The 18,153-nt window shown below is 34.7% G+C and overlaps 2 protein-coding genes across 2 annotated transcripts; both read right to left on the reverse strand.

The window, feature by feature from the left end:
• Window positions 1-1,292: 1,292 nt before the first annotated feature.
• LOC133171545 (uncharacterized) lies at window positions 1,293-1,839 on the reverse strand. Its single transcript, XM_061306312.1, has one exon. The coding sequence runs from the start codon at window positions 1,794-1,796 to the stop codon at window positions 1,341-1,343; it is 456 nt and encodes a 151-aa protein (XP_061162296.1). The 5' UTR covers window positions 1,797-1,839; the 3' UTR covers window positions 1,293-1,340.
• Window positions 1,840-5,922: 4,083 nt separating this feature from the next.
• Window positions 5,923-18,028, reverse strand: LOC133205141 (uncharacterized). Its single transcript, XM_061340887.1, has 5 exons — window positions 17,655-18,028; window positions 9,454-9,551; window positions 8,390-8,594; window positions 8,104-8,253; window positions 5,923-6,359 (listed from the first exon to the last, which is right to left on the reverse strand). Exons 1-5 carry the CDS (start codon window positions 17,769-17,771, stop codon window positions 6,255-6,257), a joined length of 675 nt encoding a protein of 224 aa, XP_061196871.1. The 5' UTR covers window positions 17,772-18,028; the 3' UTR covers window positions 5,923-6,254.
• Between the last annotated feature and the right edge of the window lie 125 nt (window positions 18,029-18,153).

The following is an 18,153-nucleotide window of genomic DNA, read 5'->3' on the forward strand; positions in this document are numbered from 1 at the left end:
TTGTTAGAAAATAAAAGTTTGTAACCTTGAACTTTGGCCCTTTCAACTAAAAATTGATAGGAGTTATGTTTTGGTTCTAGACAGTATTGAAGTGAATCTGGAAACCAATCCATACCATATCGTAAGAATTTTTTAGAGATCAAGTTAAGTTTTATCGCAAAAGCTTATAAAGAGACCTCAGCTTTCATCTGGAAACCATTTTACGCAATATATAAATTTTTGACCTTGGCCTTTGGCCTTCAAATCAATAAGTGTCTTTACGTCATAAGGAGTTACTTAACTTAACCTTCGTTGTTAAAGATAAAGGACTCTTAGAGATACCACCAGGAGACTAAAATGTACCATTCTGTGCTTTATATGTATATGTGACTTTGATCTTTCACCTCTGACCTAAATATAATTGAGTTCTTTCTTAGGTTAGAGAGACTGATCACTTGTAGTCACGTGTATACCGTCCTATGCAATATATACATTTCTGACCTTGGCCTCTTATCTTTTGACATCAAAATCCATAGAGGTCTTATTTAAGTCATAGAGAGCTAAGATATAAAGTTTAAAAGTTAAGAAGTTCTAGAGATTCCCTTACAAAGTCTGACTCGGTCATTATTTTGCAATCTTTGCTCGGAATGCATTTAAACTTTAACGTGGTTTTTGCCTGCGATGTTATGCCAGTTCGGCCCGTTACTTTGTAGCCCATGTTCATTCAAACGTCAGTAGAAGTTTCTTATGGGCCAAAATTAATGTGGCAAGCTTTGATTAAGGGCACAGACCAACGATCAGGAAAAAAGGACGTGTATGACTTAAAAAAAAGACTATTGTTTTGTTGACAAGAATGAAACATGGAGATAACAGTATTCAATCTCAAAGTCTATTAAAACAATACAAATCGGAAGCAGAGCAAACACGGACCTCCAAAAACATCAGAGGTGGGATTAGGTGCCATGGAGGAGTGAACAGCCCCTGCCGACCGGTCACACCCGCCGTGTGCTCCTTGTCATGACCGAGAAACAACGGAAAAATCCGTCGACAATTCAGTGTGTAAATAATGGCCTAATTCAACGTTACAATGATGATGCTTTAAATACAGAATAATCCTGGTTATCTTTCCTTTGGAGTCATTCATTCAGTTTAAACGTTCATATTCTATAAAACTAAAGGATTTCTTTCTGTCTTATGTAATCCATCAATGAAACAAATTATTGGGTCTTAATGGCTGCAATCCTAGAAATTCCTCTAAAGCACCTGAATGAATAGAAAATTGGAAATCACCAATTGTTAATTCCTTTATTGTTTGAACAGATTAGCGAAAATATGGCATACAATTAAAGACAAGCACACACTCATTCAATGATGAGATCACTACATTGATAAAAGGCTGCAGGAGCATTGGAGTTTTTAGTTTCGTAGATAACTTGCAAGACACTTTGGGCCGGAAGTCCTGTTGGCACGGTCACTTCCGTTGTGTAAACGTACAGTGATGGCTCACCATGATCACGGATGGTTGACAAAGTCTGCAAGTGTCCAGATTCGTCACCGATCTTTATCTTGAAATCCCCTGGTGTATGATTCCAGTGATCAAGATTTTTCTGGAAAGTGACCCTCAGCTTCTGGCCTGCGGTTACTTTCGTGCCAGTTGATCCTCTCGCTCTTCCCCCACAAGGTCCACTGAGGAGTAGGCAGTCTGTTGCACCAGCTTTGTCAATGCCATCCATGGTGCCCCGCTGTGGAGGGCTGAAAAGGCAGAGATGGCCGTAGGTAATGGCGAGGATGGTAGCAAAAACGGTAAACGACAGCATGGCTGATCAGAATTCTGGAGCGCGTGAGAAAATACGCGTGATAGACAAGAGATTTATGTAGTAAGGGAATTCTTATCAGAATAACGTGAAGGTTAAGTCCTGACCAAATTTTCTTTTCTCTTTCATAAGACTATGTACAGTTCAGGGACATTCACGTTAAATTGTCCTTGATGTTATATTCGAACGCCAAAATTTTAATTGAAATTGTTAGTGATGATACAATTTTTTTCGATTTAGTGCAACTATAAAAACACCAAATACTAATCAATGTATTGTTCGGTGGCACTAGTACTGACATATCATATACGTTACAGTACACTCCGCCATGTTATGGAACTCTTCGACGCAACGGCAATGACTCATTAGAATTTAAAAGCATCATTTGTAAGTTCACTATACTCAACGAGAAAGTTCACTATACACGCTACCATTAGGATACAATTAGTCAGATAACTGTCTATAATAATAATAATAATGATAATCACTTTCAAATTGTCATGTCGATTATTATGATATTCTTTTAAGAAATTTATATACAAAAGTTTGCAAATGTGTCTTGGTTGCCATGGTAACAGACAGAAAAGTTGAAAAAATTGAGATTTTAAGCTCCTTTGCATCTTTATTAAGCCTTAATAAAGACTAAGAAAAACAAACAAACCATTCTCACAAAAACATGACACCTTGTTGCCACTTGTGCTATAAAGAAACTATTTAGAATTTATCATTAAGTAAGTGGTAACCATGGGTACATTTGGAATACATTTTAGATGCTGAAAAATGCTGGAAAAATGCTCAATATTCACTTATGATAGATGTTACATGATCAAACTCAATCAACAACCAAAGAAAAACAATAAATATTTTTGACCTTAAGTAATTAGGCATTGGCAATATTATTCTATATAATAACTTTCATTGTTGCCATGGTAACACAGTGGAACCATGCAAAATCTGTTGGTAAGATTGGGTTAATGCTACTTTCTTGAGGAAAAACAATAAAATTCATGACTGGCACATATACATCCTTGGGACCTTGCAACACCGATAACATAAGAAAAATTGGGATTAATTGTTACTTTGCAATGTAACCATGGAAACAACATACCAGTTGTTTAAAGTGATATTTTTTGCTGCCTTAGGAATTTACTTACCTTTTAATCAAGAAATATATTATTTGACTCACCTTGAATAGTACTTATCTGGTAGAACTAAAGTTGAATATCATATATCGATAAAGTTTGTTGAAAAATACAACACTGTTGCTATGGTCACCAAGAAGGGAAAATGTTCGATTTTGTTAATTCTATATCAGTATTAAATCCTAGGTGCCAGCTTTTTGCATCCAGTTAGAGATTGGGTGGTAGTCAAAATTGAATGTCAGGTTAGTTGTTCATATATATCAATCATAAAAGTTTCGGGAATCTACATACAAGGGTACGTATCTAAGGAAACAAAATATTTTTCAGATTTTTATGCATATTTTTTCGGCTAATTTCCATAGCAACGCTCTATTTAAAGAGTTGAATTTGAATTTTTTGAAATGTGAAAATAAGGGTCACACCAACGCCTTTAAAAAATGATCCTCAGTTGTATAGAAATATGCTTTTTAAAAAAAATAGGATAAAATTTAAACACTAAGAGAGTAAATTTAAAATCCCTTTGTGGTATTAAAACTATGGCAACCATTGCCAACCTATAAGAAATATCATATTTCGTCCTTGGTATATGTTACAAGGATCTCTTGTCTATTATTTGCTTGCATTTCAACCTATAATAGTTTTTAAACTTAAGTGTGTGACTTTATAAAACTAAATGAACAAAGTTATTACTTTTGAATACTTTGTTTCCATAGTAACATATGTAATAGTTGATTTACCAAACATGTTTATCATGCATTTAAGACATCAGGCCTTCAACTTTCAGAAACAGTCATTGCCACTTGTTTGCTTTGCTGCAAACGTTAACTGTGGGACTCTGAACATGTTGAAGAATGCCATTTTTCAAATTTTTAGGACATGTTGCTATGGTAACCATGACACGTAGCAACCAATTTTTGCCTGATTTGAGTTTACGGTATCAAAGACTTTTATCATATATAGTTTGGAGAAATTCTGAGACTATGCGTGTCACAGCTCCTATATAAAAGTTAAAGTCATTACAGAGAATGGCTGTATAAAATGTTTATTTATAATGTATACATGCAAACATTTTAAGCAATTTATGATAGGATAGTCATCATTATTTTATTTGTGTGTAGAAAATGTCTTGAAGCTAGACGTTAATGTTGAATGCATTACTTGTAATTAATAATGTAAAAATGTTAAATGCGCATAAACTGCTATGGGGAGATGAATCATTATTTTTGCAGGAAAATGAAAAATATATTTGGTATTGTTCAAAGATTTATTCAGGATACTGTTCGTTTCAATTAACAATTATTTGTATTTACTACCTCTTTTGAAACTATTTTAAATATGGTTATCGTCGTCATTGTAATCCTCTCTATATCAATTGATATTCCTTAGCAATAATAGCTATTGTTTTTGTTCTTCTATGTTCATGTATATTATGTAAAATTGTAAATCTTTGTAAATGTTGTATGGCTTTAAGATTTTATGTATGGGAGAGGACTATCAAAGTTTTTGGAACTTGTGTCCAATTCCCTTTGATATATTGTCAATAAAATATGTTTATGATGAAATGAAATGAATTTAAGATCAAAGAATAAAGAAAAAAAAAAGAGATGAAAACGAGGTAGGATGTATATAGTTTTGGTTATAATAAAAATATTGTCTTTTACCTGTATCATCTGTTCTTAACGTGCAAAAGTCTATAAAAGTGTATAAAAAGAGACTGAACCATAAAGAATTGATGCGCATGATAAAATGCCTTGATACAACACCATTATAGTCTATTCCTAATAGTAGAAATGTACCTTTATCTTCTTAAGATTTACAATTTTTTGAGCTGTGACCTGTAGATTTGGAGCTGTTTATGGCTATAGATAGACAAAATAATCCAAGCTCTCCACTTGGACCTTTGAATGAATTGCATGTATTTCTATTCCCACAGAAAAAAACCAGCCCCCGGTCGGTCATGATATGATTTTGAAATGTGAAGATAAGGAACAATAATCATGCTCAAACGCCCAATTACACAATACCAATTGTAAGCAGAGCAAACACGGACCTCTGAAAACAGAGGTGCATGGAATCAGGTGCCATGGAGGAGTAAGCATCCCCTGTCAACCAGTCACAAACGCCGTGTGCTCTCTATCACGATCAGGCAGACGGAAATCTGAACTGTAGACAATTCAGTGTGAAAATAATGGCCTTTCAATTTGTATGAAAACGTCAGTCAACATTCGTTGTATTTGCAAACAAGGTCATTGTATTGACCATAGATTTGCGAAATGTTGACTTTAAACAAGATCGCTGATTCCCTTGTATCACCAACTAATTTGTGATAGCCGCTTCGTTTTAAAAATTGAGCGTACCTAGAATATGCTCTTGCATATCGAATCAACTGGGAGACATAAATCCCTTGTGCAATAGATAATGATATATTATTACATAAGTAAGGGGAGTTGATGAAAGATGAGTTGAAGTCATCAAGTTTATCATAAAGTTTAGTTGTTACTTTGCTATCGATGTCTTTTTCTAGTAAAACATCCAGATATGAAACAGATATGTCAGCCTCCTCTGTGGTGTCTTTTATTTCGACTTCAGCGATATATAGAATCAACGTATGAATGAAAACGGATATTGTTAATTGATAAAACATTGTCGATATATCTCTATGTTGAATTGAAGACCACAGCAAGAGACTTCTTTTCACATAGAAGATTTATCACTACATTAATTCTTGTACATACATATAAAATTATTCCCTCCACTACATACCTTTGGTTCATCTATTATTTCTTCGAAACGCAGGACAAAAAATAAGTTCCTATCTAAATATGTTAGAGTTTTTTTTTTCGTGATAAAAATATGATGTGATCAAATGACCGAGTAAAAAAAAGAAATAAAGTGACTGCGTAGAAAAAGAAATTGTTTAGTCAAGACTATAACTAGTTTGTATTAATTTCACCATTTAAAGTAGTGCACTATAATGAGTCATTCGCTGACAATATCTTGTAAGAAAGTATTTTATTTCATGAGATTCATTCAAATTGACTGTAGTGAATGACTAATGTACATATATTTACAATTGAGGTCACGCATCCTTCGCTCACAACACACATATCAGGACGGTTATGATTAATACATTGCTTCATTTAGTAAACAGTTCTGCTAAAACTCCACAAAGTGTATAATACATATTCACGACAAACGAAACTGCCCGGGCTAACTTTGCCAGGGTGGATAATGACCCACTGTAGAATCAGTGGGAGACAGGGTAATGGCTGCACCAATCGTGATGAAGAAGAACAGAGGCTTCCTGTCATGTGATTTGTCACGTGTTATGACATTGTGATACTGCATGATATCGAGGCTCGTCTGCAACACCAGTAGAAGTATCAACGTTGCGTATGCATCCTTCGAAATGGGATTCGTACTTCTGAAATGTAAAAGAAATGTACTTTAAATCGTTGTCATTAATTGCATGTTAAAGAACTGCGCATTAAGACAAGTTTCAATCATTATTTTTAGCACAGTTTGAAAAGTACCATTCTCTAGCTAATATTTGAATGCACTTAAGTCAGATATGTTTCATAAATACCAATAATGGTACAGAAACTGGCATAAAATCATTGATGCAAATTTAAGACACCGGTTAACCAAATTAAATGTTTTGAGTAGGCGAATGGTACCAGTGTTTAAGGGGACGATGTTCCATAGCCTGATTTCATAAGACGTATACTCAGTTAGAATTTAGTCCTTGTTTTAACTCTAGATTCATATGTCTTTGATGTGTATTTGTCATATTGGCAAACAGCTCTTGACATGTTTATAAAGGGCCTGGAATATGGTTGGTAATTGTTGCGATCCATAGTTTAAATTTCAACACAATGGCAAAGATGGGCGGTGTAGCGCTTCCCGTTTCGAAGTGTCAGTTAACAGTCCTTATTAATTAAAGGAGATGCAATACGTACATGTCTATTTTGTCCCTCTCATTACCAGAAGTATATGGCACACCCAAACTATATCCGTCCCATGCTTTTATTCCAATCTATTTCACGTGTCAAGGTTTTGATTTTGTGACAGATGGAAATTTGGAATTAAACCTCCCCCTTTTTAAATCGATTTAATTTCACTCTTTCAGCTGAAATGACATTTGTGGCATTTTACGCATTGACCAATATATACCCTCACGCTCCTAGCTCTTAAAAGTAGTTTAATTTTTTTTTGTCTCGGTTTGTGTAAATTTACCAATGATGCATTTTCTATTATTTGATTGCATCCTTCTTCGTTAAACTATCGTAGGTCCTTAGTTTAAAGAAATAGAGTTTACAGAATATGAACGACAGGATTTTAACTTTTCACGATCACCTGTGTAATTTGTATGAATGAAAAATTCAAACAAAGAATCAGCAGGTGCTTCGGAATTATGACCAATATGAAAACCACAGGCAGGAAACTAAATATACTTCTTGTTTGCAACTTTTTTCAAATGTTTTCAAATGTCTATTTGCACATGCGTCGAAACAAAAGCGAAGAGGACAATACGACGGTACTCCGCCTCGATGGTTTAATATACCCTCTATGAAAAACACCGAAACCCAAAAATTACAACGCCCCAAATCAATGTCCTTTTAATGAAAAGGATTCACGACCTCAAAGTTTACAGTGAGATTAACTGCTTTATCAATCTGAACCTTAGTATATGAAAGATATTCTATATTTCTCAATTTCCGTGACATGGTTCCACAAGTTTTCATTGACAAAAGAGTTATCGAAGATCAAATTCACGCTACGCCCCTTTTTGCAACCCTAGATCAAAACAGTTTTTTATGGTTCATTCTTCAAACATTTTTTTAAAGATATCGTTACACAACATGAAAATCAAACAAACAATCAATGAAAAGGAAAATTTACAAATCAGTATCAGTTTCTTTTGAAATCGATTTGATAAATAGATTGTGTGGAAAATGATTTATTTCATCTTTGGAAAAAATGAATGAACTCTTATTATGCTCAACTAAAATGAAATCTAATTACTTGTACTGACGTTATAGGCAAATTAATTCAATGATTCAAACGAAGCATTACTGTATGTACTTGGCTCCTAACATAAGCGAGTATTTTAGAAATAATTTTCAATAAACGCTTGGGTTTTAAATGATCGTAACAGTTAGAAATACCTGTAAAGGATTCGTGTGTTTCCGGTCCTCTGGTAGGAGTCCACCTAAAACAATGGACCGGAAGCCTTTGCACTCTACCCGGAAGTTTTGAAAGAAACGTTTTCCATCAATTAGCAATTTTCCTCGTGATCGAGATCTTTCAAATGAAATCTGAAATTTAGACATTGCTATCGGTATATTAAGTCAAAACTGTAATACAATGAAGGAGTTCAAAAAATGAAAATACAGTGTACATGTAGTTTAATTCCGTAGTTTTACCACTGTGTAAATGTATTTTGTATCCCACCTTATGAAATTTCCTATCGTTGGCAATTATTCTTGGCACTGTCAACATTGCGTTAAGGTGGCTACATTTGATGTGGTATCGAAAATAGCGGTCCACAATCTCCAAGGCAATGAACTCTGACTTATCAGGATGCTGGTGCTTTGACGCCATGTAAAACACGACCCCATTGGGCGAAGTTGCGTTCATCTCAAGTGAAAGTACATGTCTGTAAAAATAAAAGCAAGTCCATTAGCTCTGTTCTTTTATAAATCTTTATGGTGTTTTTATTGTTAGTATTGTTGATACTGTTAATTAGACGGGGTGGGGATGGGGTGGGGAGGCAGTTTCTGATTTTAGGTTGCAAACCATGCATTCTTCGAAGGGTCTTCAATACTTTTCATTTGCATAAACAATTATGATGCCTTTGTTTTGAAATGTCAAACCTAGCTTATTTTGAGAATTCTTCCAATATTCAAAATATTAAAGGTTGTAGCTTTTACCAAGTCTTGTCCTTTGTACTACTTCACTCGATAACGTAGTACAAGAGATCACGTGACGACTTCTTTTCCTGCGACAAATTGCTTATAGTAAGGTGCTCTGTCGTAAAATCATTTAATGGCATTGAAAATAATTGGTGCATTATGTACGAAAATAGACATTGTTCACTAGATGTAATATTTTATTATTTCTTTATGATAAATATATATTGAAAGGTTAATAAACCATTAAGTTAGATATGGAAGATTTCGACACTCGTAAATTGTATGTACTATTATAGAATCGCGGCAATTACCAGTTTATCTGTCTTTTCAATGAATATTTAATATCTCGCAATAATAGAAACAGGGGGTACGTAGTCATAGCCCACGAAGAGTCCCTTGACATGTTCTATCAAAAAGTGCAGTTTTCCTTCTATTAATGCCCCTATTTGTGTTCACCAGATAATCAAGGATAATTATAGGTGAAAAATTATCTTCTCAGTGTTGCGTTAAACCACAGCGAGCTGGCGGGTACTTCAAGATCACAAAACAGGAAATGAGGGTATGAGTAAACGTGAGTCATTGCAAACACAAGATGGTTTTTACCCGTTTCCAAAAGGCTTGTGTAGTCTGTGCAACCGGACAAAGCTTCTGGCGATTGGTTCAATGTAGATCCCCTCCGATGTCAAAACATCCATTTTTGACTGTAAATATATAATAATGAATGCATTTTTAATGGGAAAAAATATGTGTGTTTGAATTTGATCAGGGTTCTATTATAAGGATTTGAAGAAAGGAAATGAAATCTCGCGGTTTGGCCAGGTGTCACCTAACTGAAGCATTATTGCAAGAGCATGCGGAATACGTTATGTAGAGAAGTACAAGCACGCAGTGCACTGAATGAAAACGGCATAAAAGAACAGATGAGATTTTGAACAGAAAGTGACTTTGCATTAAACATTTTCAAATTTCCTCTGTTTAGTTAAACGGTTTTTTAAAAAATGCTTTTTTTTTAAACTTGACCTGAAGGGAAAAAATTAACAGCAAGTTAAAATAATTCAAAATAATCATTTTTGAAATACAGTAAAAACGAAGATAAATGAAAAGAATTTACATGTATATTTTTCTGCAATGTTTTTAAATCAGAAAAAAAGAGAAATTTCGCGGTTTGGTAAGGTGTCACCTAACTGAAACATTATTGCAAGAGCATGCGGAATACGTTATGTATAGTGAAGTACAAGCACGTAGTGCACTGAAATGAAAACGGCATAAAAGAACAGATGAGATTTTGAACAGAAAGTGACTTTGCATTAAATGGAATAACAAAATTTATAAGTCAAGGCTAATAGAAAGCCTTTCACACGCATCTAGATCCTATGAAAATTGTAGTGGTCACAATTGATTAGATAAACATGTTTTATAAAGAATTAAGAAAAAAAACCATTCATCTACAGTATTGCCACCAACAAAAGTTTTAGTTTCTGTCTCATTTCAATTTTATTTATACAGTGATTAGAACGTACAGTAGAGGCCTTTTTTATTGTATAGTCTGGGTCAAAGGCTAAAGTAAAGAATTCAGTTAATATAGTATTTTTAAAAGTCGTAACAAGTAGAAAATATACTAAAAATCAAAAACCCTATAAATCAAATAGAGTCTTGTATAAAATTATTTTCATGTCAAATTGAAAGCCACAAAATACCTATTCAATCTATTGAAATATCCTGTAACAGGCAATTAGCATATCAGCTATCAAAAGTCTACCCGAGACACTAGAGATAGATAAGGACTGAGACTACTACAAAAAGTTACAAAATATCAAGGACAGCCAAAGGTCCCTGATAAAATTGTTTCAGTTATTGGGATTTAAAACAATTTTCTAAAACCAGGCGCAAAGACAATAGCATTTTCCAATTGCCTCTTATTTAATAAAACGTTTTTTTTTAATGTTGTTGTTTTTTTTAAAATTGATCTTAAGAAGAAAAAAAACAGCAAGTTGAAATAATTCAAAAGAATCATTTTTGAAATACAGTAAAATCGAAGATAAATAAAAAGAATTGACATGTATATCTTTTTGCTGGTAAAAGATTGTATTCAATCAGAAAAAAAAAACTATACATAAAGTCGTCTCTTAAAAAAGCCGATTTTCATATTTTATGTAATAGTCGCACCTTATTTTTATCGAAACAAAATTGTAAACTCATCCTTGGGCCTGAGTTCTGGGGTTAATGAAATCAAACAGTTTGCCTGCTAGATGCTTAAAAGTAAAGAAATTGTGTAATTTCAATATAGGACAACTTATCGATATCCCCACTCTTGGACTTGAACCGTTGACCCAGGGGAAATGAATTTAACAGTTTTTGGTGAATGATTAATTACTCATTGTATTTAGACGAATAATATTTGCATGTTGGAGAAGATTTTCAAAATATGTCATGGATTAACAATATATGTCCAAATTATCCCCACCCAGGGACCTGAACTATGTACCCGGCGGTCATGCCTTTCTCGGCTTTGGTAGACGACTATACTGTAGATGTTAACTATAAGCATGCAAACAGTTTGACTGCTAAAGAAGATTTTTAAAGATATAATGTAATTTCAATATATGACCAACTATGTCCCAGTCTGGTGCCTGAGCCCAGGGAAAATGAATTTCAGCATTTCACAGTTTTAGGGGGTTCATAGCTAACAATATTCATACAAAACAGTTTGCCTGTTTAATGTCGTGGAGTAAAAAAGATTTTATAAAATATATTGCATTTTCAAAATATCACCAAGTTAGCCACACTATGGGACTTGAACCCAGGAGTAAAGAATTCACCGTTTTGGTAAAGAGGTCATTGCACATTTTAATCATACCAACAGTTTTTCCAGGAGAAAAGAAAAAAAATTCTCGAAGATTGCATTAATTTTGATGGTTTTGGCCAAACGTCCTAGACCTCGGAGGGTAGAGACCACAAATATCAATTTTTTGTTTCCATAGATGCTATATACAAATGCTGGTTGAAATTGGTTTAGCAGGGAAGCTGAAAATGCTCAAAACTTTACGACCGACGCACAACGCAAAACGAAGGACGAACACAGCGAAAGGTCACCGATGTGACTCGATCTAAATGCATTTCATTGAATCAGCCTACATCTTGTCAGCGTTATGAGAAAATGGACACAGAAAGAAAGCAATTACAAAGGAATAAAATCATACATGATCGAAACTTTGACGATTTTCTCCAAACACTTGCTTTTTAAGGGTACTTTCAAGGAACATTTGCAGAACATTTGAAGGCGTATATATGTACCGTTTTGATTACATTCAAAGTATTCTGCAAGTAATCTGTACAGAGAGAGAAAGGGTCCTGAATGACAATTTTGATGTTTTTGAAGTATAAATATCATTGAACAGAACAAGTTATCCACACCGCCAGCTGGAAATATTTTTTCGTGTGATCTTCGTGTTCAATTGGACATCTTCACATATTTTACCCTAATGTTAAATGATCTGGTTTTGATCTTCGAAGGGGGTCGTGTAATTACTGGCAATTCCCTCCTACTAAGTATTTTTCCTCGTCTTTCTTATTTCAATAAAGTACGTTTATTACTTGTAATCCCGATAAGTGATTGTTTATTTTCGTTCAATAGTGTGAAATATTTCAGTGTTTTATGTACAGCAAATGGCCTTTAATCTGTGTAAATTGTAATTGTGACTCAGCTAAATATCTCTGGATTGGTCAGTATAGTGTTGATGTTGACTTGTTTTCTATCAGGTCGTTGCGTGCATTATCCCGCGCTGGGGAAGCAGTTGACCATTTATGACTGGCCTATCGCCAGCATCCATTATAGTTTTCTAAAGCAAGAATGTGCAATTTTGATCTCCCCTGCGTATTCTCTGATAAATATTGGCATAATAGAATTATCTACACAAAAATACCACCTTTAAGATAGTTTAGTAAACATTTTCTTCTTTGGGGGATTTGCTAAAACAACACATGTAACTTGTGTTTGTATAGCAAAACATTATGGTCATTCATTTGTCACTCGTTCTTAAATCAAATGTCAACCCAAAAAAGTTTTGAGATAATCAATACCCTTACAGAGTTCGAAATGTTTTACATCAGTTGTTATGAAACTACGTCCTTTACTAATTTTATCCAATTCGCCAGTATCATCCTAATGGTGACTGATTTCTGCAAGTTATTTTACTACAGTGCAAACAATGTTAACATCAAATTTTAAAATATCATTTCCTTCAATATTAACAAAATTGATATGCGTCCCTTGGTAGTAGGTGGTCGGCTGAAAATCGCTGGGGTTAAATATATAATAAGTTGTGGGATATCGTTAAAAACAGTGTCAGAAATACTACAGAAGGGATACTGAAGATATAGATACCATGTAAGAAATCCGAAAGAAATTAAGTAAGTGGTCAAAAACTTATTTTTCATTTGGTAAACGCAATTAATATAAACATAATCCATACTTACTAAGACACAATTGTTTACTTAACTATGATCTACGTACATAAACGCAATATTATCGATAGACAAAATTCAGTTGTATGTCGATGAAAATAATGTTTAAATATACGAAAGTTCACATTAATATTATCATCTTACACATTGACAAGTTAACTTCCAACATGCAGTTAAAATGCAAAATATGACTTCGCAATTTTATGCTGCGAATGGAGTTTTCTTTCATGTCGATATAGATCGAAGTTTCATTTTGACATAATGATCTTGGATGTCAACATAATCGTATAAAAATAACTTGCAAATTTGGAGCCGAAATATGCCACTATTGATTAATGATATATTTATTTCTCGATAATTATTAAAACCCATATTAAGGACTAAATTATAGATTTTCATTGGGTACACTGAAATGTTCTTGAGGAAGGGGGGCAATTCATCTCTTCATTTTATTGTAATATAGAATGATTGAATGGAATTTCGAGAGGAGCTTTCTTCATTTATGATTAAAATTGTCGAGAAAAAAAATCATCATTTGTAATTCAACACAATTTTATTGCAACTTGTCTTAACGAGCAGGACTCCCACATGTTGAAGGAAATTGTAAAATGAATGATGAAAGAGTTATTTAAAAATTGTCAGGAAATGAGATCAATGACTACAGATAAATATATTCTTATGATCAACGATTTTTGTTTAAATTTATTGACAATAAAACTTAAAAAGCATGGTTAAAGGAATTTGTTTGATTTCGGAGAAAATTAATAAACCTACGTGGCACAGTGCGGACAAACTAATATTGCTCTCGACAACCTGGATGTGGAGCTTCTAAAAGTCGAGTCGTGTTTGTCTGAAGAGCATATGAAAGCAGGGGTGTTCTTGTTTGAGAAGAGCTTGAAAGTCGATTCATGCTTGTCTGAGAAGCTGTTTAAAGTCGAATCGTGCTTGTCTAAGAAATTTTAAAAAATCGAGCTATAAGCCGTGCTTTGAAGTCGAACGGTGCTTGTCTGCAAAGCTGTTGAAAGTCGAGTCGAGTTTGTATGAAAAGCTGTTGAAAGTCGAGCAGCGCTTGTCTGAAAAGCTATTAAAAGTCGAGCCGTGCTTTTCTGAAAAGCTATTGAAAGTCGAGCCGTGCTTTTCTGAAAAGCTGTTGAAAGTCGAGCCGTCCTTGTCTGAAAAGCGTTTGAAAGTCGAGAAGCGTTGGCGACAATTAATATCATATGTGCCTATTCCTCGAATTTTGACAAAATATATGTAAAATATTCAAATTGAAAGATTTGATTCCTAGAACAAATGGAGGTAAATTTTCATGATTTCTTTTTTAAATTTCAATGCATTTATACAATTTACCATTTATACACAAATGTATTAATCCAATGCCGTATTGTCAACTAATATGTACACTACAGGAAGTCATATATTCTGTCAATCATATCATCGCTGTACTTTCAATTCTTATAATTATTTTTACATTTCCTTTATAAGTGCAGTAAAAGTTCATTCACATTTAATGTTAATGAAAGAAATATACGTATGCATAGTGTTCTTTTTCTGTCTTTTTTGTTTGTTTGTTTGTTTTGTTGTTGTTTTATTTTGTTTTTGTTTTTGGCTCAGTGTATCATACATCTGAGATTTTGCCACTTTTCCTTCTTGGTTGATATATGTATTTTCTCTATTTCCCGAATATAATACCGGAATTGATCAGTGTATTTAATTTTTTGTGTATTTTATTCAAATTCTGCTGCCTTCCGTAAGAAGTTTAAAAGTTTTAATTTTATTTAAATTTCCTGACGTCACTGACTTTTCAGTATTTATTAGATTAGAGGTAGTATTTTAAATTGATTCAATTTCATATACAACAAGGTGTTCTAATCCGAAGTTCAAAGATAAAATCTTGACTGAACATTTAACTTTAGAAACCTATTAAATTCTATTTTATTATGCACACACGCGTTTACTTCAGAAATAAAATGGTTTTAAATTTTTTTTAAATAAGAATAATAATAAACATAGGTAATCAAAGATTACGAAGCTCACCTCGACGAATGTTATCTACAAGTAAGGCAAATTTCACATCATATTTTTTTTCTAGTTAGGGTACATCCCAAGATCAATATCCACGCAAGTTTGATTTAATTATAGACCTGCTCAAAAAACTTTTGACCTGTTAAGTAATCAAGAAAATTTTGGTCAGTTCCAACATCCAAACCAAGTCTGGGAGTTTTCATCCTTAGATGCACCATCTATGCAAGTTTAATCATAACAGGCCATAATATTATATAGCTACTCCAAAAAAATTACCCTGGTCACTCATCTGGAAAATGTACGTCAGATTCAGAATCCAAGGCAAGTCTGGAAGTGTCCATCCCTAGATACATCACCCATGCTAATTTGGTTAAAATATGGCTAAAATTCACTCATGTGGAAAATCTAGGTCAGATCCAGCATCCGAAGCAAGTGTGGTAGTGTCCATCCCTGGATGCATCATCCATGCAAGTTTGGTCCGGGTAGGGCTTATAGTTACTTGGGAATGGACCTGCTCTTTAAATTTAACCTGGTCACTCATCTGGAAAATCTAGGTCAGATCCAGCATCCGAAGCAAGTGTGGTAGTGTCCATCCCTAGATGCATCATCCATGCAAGTTTGGTCCAGGTAGGGCTTATAGTTACTTGGGAATGGACCTGCTCCTAAAACTTTAACCTGGTCACTCATCCGGAAAATCTAGGTCAGATCCAGCATCCGAAGTAAGTGTGGTAGTGTCCATCCCTAGATGCATCATCCATGCAATTTTGGTCAAGGTAGAGCTTATAGTTTCTTGGGAATGGACCTGCTCCTAAAACTTTAACCTGGTCACTCATCCGGAAAATCTAGGTCAGATCCAGCATCCGAAGCAAGTGTGGTAGTGTCCATCCCTAGATGCATCATCCATGCAAGTTTGGTCAAGGTAGGGCTTATAGTTACTTGGGAATGGACCTGCTCCTAAAACTTTAACCTGGTCACTCATCCGGAAAATCTAGGTCAGATCCAGCATCCGAAGCAAGTGTGGCCATGTCCATCCCTAGATGCATCATCCATGCAAGTTTGGTCCAGGTAGGGCTTTTAGTTACTTGGGAATGGACCTGCTCCTAAAATTTAACCTGGTCACTCATCTGGAAAATCTAGGTCAGATCCAGCATCCGAAGCAAGTGTGGTAGTGTCCATCCCTAGATGCATCATCCATGCAAGTTTGGTCCAGGTAGGGCTTATAGTTACTTGGGAATGGACCTGCTCCTAAAACTTTAACCTGGTCACTCATCCGGAAAATCTAGGTCAGATCCAGCATCCGAAGTTAGAGTGGTAGTGTCCATCCCTAGATGCATCATCCATGCAAGTTTGGTCAAGGTAGAGCTTATAGTTTCTTGGGAATGGACCTGCTCCTAAAACTTTAACCTGGTCACTCATCCGGAAAATCTAGGTCAGATCCAGCATCCGAAGCAAGTGTGGTAGTGTCCATCCCTAGATGCATCATCCATGCAAGTTTGGTCCAGGTAGGGCTTATAGTTACTTGGGAATGGACCTGCTCCTAAAACTTTAACCTGGTCACTCATCCGGAAAATCTAGGTCAGATCCAGCATCCGAAGTAAGTGTGGTAGTGTCCATCCCTAGATGCATCATCTATGCAAGTTTGATCCAGGTAGGGCTTATAGTTACTTGGGAATGGACCTGCTCCTAAAACTTTAACCTGGTCACTCATCTGGAAAATCTAGGTCAGATCCAGCATCCGAAGCAAGTTTGGTAGTGTCCATCCCTAGATGCATCATCCATGCAAGTTTGGTCCAGGTAGGGCTTATAGTTACTTGGGAATGGGACTTGCTCCTAAAACTTTAACCTGGGACGCCGACGCTAACGCCGACGCCGACACCGACGCCGACGCCGACGCCGGGGGTATAGCATAAGCTCATCTCGACTTCGTCGAGGTGAGCTAAAAAAGGAACAAAATTAATAAAAACTTATTCCAAAAATATTTTGCTACTTTAATTTTGGGGAAGTGATGCAACATTAAAATATATGTAAACCTGCCAATTAGACGAAGAGTAAATTAACATCATCCATTTAACATACGCTCGAACATAAAAAAAAAAACAAAGCAAAAAACAAATAATCAAAACAAAACATACCAAACAAAAAAAACAAAAAAACAACAACAACAACAACAACAAAAAAAAAACAAAAAAAAAAAAAAAACAACAAACAAACAAAACAAAACAAAAAACATAGCTTATTATGTCTACATATGTATGCTCATTTTTGTTACTGAATCTCACAAAATCGATTTGCAGTTGTTAATTAAATCAACTTACCGAACATAGTCCAAAAGTTGTGTATCCTTCTTGCCCATGGGTGAGGCAAACAATTAGAAAAGTTAGAAACAGGGAGAATTCACGTGCAGTCCCCTCCATAAATGCAAGCATGCTCATTGTCACAATGTGTACTTTAAACAAGCGATCCTCTACGATATTAAAGCTGTGTAGGTTGTCTTTTTCCCTTGGCAGATTTAACTTAAATAGGACATGAGCGTACTATATACACTTCTGAGCGCAATGATTTCAAGTGATTTACATATTTATGAATGAATGAACTTTCGCAGTCGTCCGTGATCAAAAATGCGTAGTTAGTTACTCCAAAATTTCGGAAAATAAACTTGCGGTTTTTATCACCTGGAATGGGTACATGTATTGATTTAACATTAAATAAATATTAAATTGGCGCTTTTGAGAAAACGCATCCGCATACCATATGAACCAAGCGTTGTGCTGGATTTGTTCGTTAAAAAGAAAAATGTTACGTGAAAAATGTTTA

This window comes from Saccostrea echinata, unplaced genomic scaffold, assembly GCF_033153115.1.
Source record: "Saccostrea echinata isolate AGI-Se365-2 ecotype Australia unplaced genomic scaffold, CSIRO_AGI_Sech_v1 ptg000054l, whole genome shotgun sequence".
Lineage (NCBI taxonomy): Eukaryota > Metazoa > Mollusca > Bivalvia > Ostreida > Ostreidae > Saccostrea > Saccostrea echinata.